This window comes from Limulus polyphemus, unplaced genomic scaffold, assembly GCF_000517525.1.
Source record: "Limulus polyphemus unplaced genomic scaffold, Limulus_polyphemus-2.1.2 Scaffold8183, whole genome shotgun sequence".
NCBI classification, from domain to species: domain Eukaryota; kingdom Metazoa; phylum Arthropoda; class Merostomata; order Xiphosura; family Limulidae; genus Limulus; species Limulus polyphemus.
In genome coordinates this window covers 20,516-23,859 of record NW_013673793.1, presented here as the reverse complement: position 1 = coordinate 23,859, position 3,344 = coordinate 20,516, and the positions used below count along the sequence as shown (strand labels likewise).

Below are 3,344 nucleotides of genomic sequence, written 5' to 3'. Positions count from 1 at the left end.
ACTGTTTCTTAACAACCTGTCCTTCACAACCACATAGTTATGTACGATTATAGAGTTGTGCTTTTAGATCACTGTTTTTAGAGTTAGTACACAGTTTCTAACCAGCATGTTTTTACACAGTTGTGTTCACTTCTAGAGTTAGTACACAGTTCCTAACCAGTATGTTTTTACATGGTTGTGTTCACTTCTAGAGTTAGTACACAGTTCCTAACCAGCATGTTTTTACACGGTTGTGTTCACTTCTAGAGTTAGTACATAGTTCCTAACCAGCATGTTTTTACATGGTTGTGTTCACTTCTAGAGTTAGTACACAGTTCCTAACCAGCATGTTTTTACACGGTTGTGTTCACTTCTAGAGTTATTACACAGTTCCTAACCAGCATGTTTTTACACGGTTGTGTTCACTTCTAGAGTTAGTACACAGTTCCTAACCAGCATGTTTTTACATGGTTGTGTTCACTTCTAGAGTTAGTACACAGTTCCTAACCAGCATGTTTTTACACGGTTGTGTTCACTTCTAGAGTTAGTACACAGTTTCTAACCAGCATGTTTTTACATGGTTGTGTTCACTTCTAGAGTTAGTACACAGTTCCTAACCAGCATATTTTTACACGGTTGTGTTCACTTCTAGAGTTAGTACACAGTTTCTAACCAGCATGTTTTTACATGGTTGTGTTCACTTCTAGAGTTAGTACACAGTAGCTAACCAGCATGTTTTTACACGGTTGTGTTCACTTCTAGAGTTAGTACACAGTTTGTAACCAGCATGTTTTTACATGGTTGTGTTCACTTCTAGAGTTAGTACATAGTTCCTAACCAGCATGTTTTTACATGGTTGTGTTCACTTCCTGGAGTTAGTAAACAGTTCCTAACCAGCATGTTTTTACATGGTTATGTTCATTCCTGAGTTGGGTGTAATGTATTTTGTTTTATAGTGCAATAAAACATTAATCTGGGCTTTTTCTCATGGCCCCTCTCTCTCTCTCGGTCTTCCTTCGTTAAAACGGTTAAAGTGGCCAGGGCCCCACAAACTCGTAATCCAGCACCACATGTTATGTATATGCTTGTAAAATATATATATATAGTTACTATATTTATACCTTGTAGCTATATGGGGAGTCTGTAAACACTGGATTGTAGGGACTACTGAACTATATTGGAATGGTGCATGGACTGTATTTTGTAACCGCATGAGTTTCATACATGCATGCACATGCAACGCATGTTGGTTAGTATTTATATCTATATATGCAGGCTTTATAGTTTAACCTGTAAAGTTGTATATATATAGATAACCATATGAATTTTTCAAGTTGTATAGATGCATGCAAGTATATTCAATGCAAGTATCAGACAATATGTCATAATATCATAGGATATATATATATATATATAAACAAGCATTTCTAATATTTCTCATAGTTGTTATATTCCCTCTTCGTCCTCTCCACTGGCCATAGTAATCTGGTCACGGTTTTGCTGCATCTGGCCAGATTTCTTCTTAGAGTGATATTCTGTACACTCTACAAGGTCTGAAACGAGTTAATTAACGATTCTGAATTGATTATATTGATATACCATTCTTCCCTCCATTTCTGATGGAGTTTGGGTCGTGACACTTCTACTACTCTCTCCCACTGTGACGACTCTAAACTCTGGTGGCTTTTCGCTGCTGCATACTTTATCTGAAACTAAATCTTTTCTAAATAAAATATATAACTACAAAATTTCTGCCTCACTTTCGCTTTGAATCGCCATTTCCTACTTGTACGATTCTTGCCACTCCTAATAGTCAACTTCAAGGACGGCTACTCTATCTGCAGTATCTATAAAATTCACAATCACGCAGTGTTGACTATAATTCGATACTTACCATCATCCATCACTGTGATTACCGATGCAATGCTCGAAACTGAGTTTGGTGCTATCTTTTAAACTACAGCTTAAAGATTTCTGTTGTGTGAGACACCCAGGCGTTTGTATAACGTTGCAACATGGCCGAAAGCGATCATGCAGTGGTAAAAAAACAACAAACAACTGTGATCCTGTCAGCAGCGCCGTGTCCGAAAGGGCAGGAACCATATATATAAACAAATGATACGCGACTTCAGTACAGTTGCAACAATAAGTTAATAGTCAGTATGGTACATGGTCATGCCTGCCATATAAAGACTGAATTACATCCTCAGCCTTAATGCAGCTATATACTTGTGCATGTAGTAGATTATGAGGCTCCATATAAACCACAGACTACAATAAAACGATTAGGTATCAACAGTTATTCAACCGCTACGTAGTCAAATAACCTTAAAATTACCCTACACAATGCACAATGATGCCTTTAGTAATATTGTCCAGGTTTTATTACAATACTCACAGCCATTTTTGCTGTAGACTGGTGGAAAAATATAAAATAATAATAAAGAAGAACAATTGGGTGATCCTTATTATAGACCACTACTGTCGTTCATGATTATTTTTAAAAGTAGGCCCACTAAAAGTCGAGGGAAGATACAATGTTATACTGAGTTGGAATATTTGGGTTGTTTTAACACATTCGAATTAATTATGTATTATATTTTAATGTAGGGTCACTAAATGTCAAGCGAAGATACGATGTGGTACTGAGTTGAAATACTTGGGTTGTTTGTAACAGTCGAATTAATAATGTATTATGTTTTAATGTAGGACCATTAAAAGTCAAGGGAAGATACGTTGTTGTACTGATGAGTTGAAGTACTTGGGTTGTTTGTAATACAGTAGAATTAATAATGTATTATATTATAATGTAGGACCACTAAAAGTCAAGGGAAGATACGATGTTATACTGATGAGTTGAAGTACTTGGGTTGTTTGTAAACATAGCTGGCTTGCCATCTCGTGGTAAAGTTCACATTTTACTTTTTATACATTCTGAGCATAACTTCTGTTGCAGTTCACATTTGTAATAGACCTTCTGTTGATAACGGTTATAACCAGCATGTGTTGCTTTCAAAGCGGTTTCACATACAAACATTCGTTGATTGTATTTTATTAGGTATTTATGGATAATGAGGAAACCACACAGAGAGAACAAAGAATCCTTACCATCCATATCCCAAAAGGTTGTCGACCAGGTACGAAGTTTATTTTTCACCGAGAAGGAGATCAAGGCCCCAACATCATTCCAGCTGATGTCGTGTTTGTAACCAAGGACAGGTATCTCATGACATCTTCCATCTGTAATGGTTTTATGTAATGATAATATATTCTGAGAACCCATTGGTTATTGTTTTTTGTTTTTGAATTTCGCACAAAGCTACACGAGGGCTATCTGCGCTAGCTGTCCCTAATTTAGCAGTGTA

The 3,344-nt window shown here is 36.5% G+C and overlaps 1 protein-coding gene across 1 annotated transcript in view; it reads left to right on the top strand.

Moving 5' to 3' along the window:
* LOC106475177 (dnaJ homolog subfamily B member 13-like) overlaps positions 1–3,344 on the top strand; it is a 29,769-nt gene that overhangs the window by 8,712 nt on the left and 17,713 nt on the right. Inside the window, exon 4 of the mRNA XM_022379360.1 lies at positions 3,038–3,234. Within this exon, the coding sequence (XP_022235068.1) occupies positions 3,038–3,234 (197 nt within the window). The remainder of the gene's footprint in view (positions 1–3,037; positions 3,235–3,344) is intronic.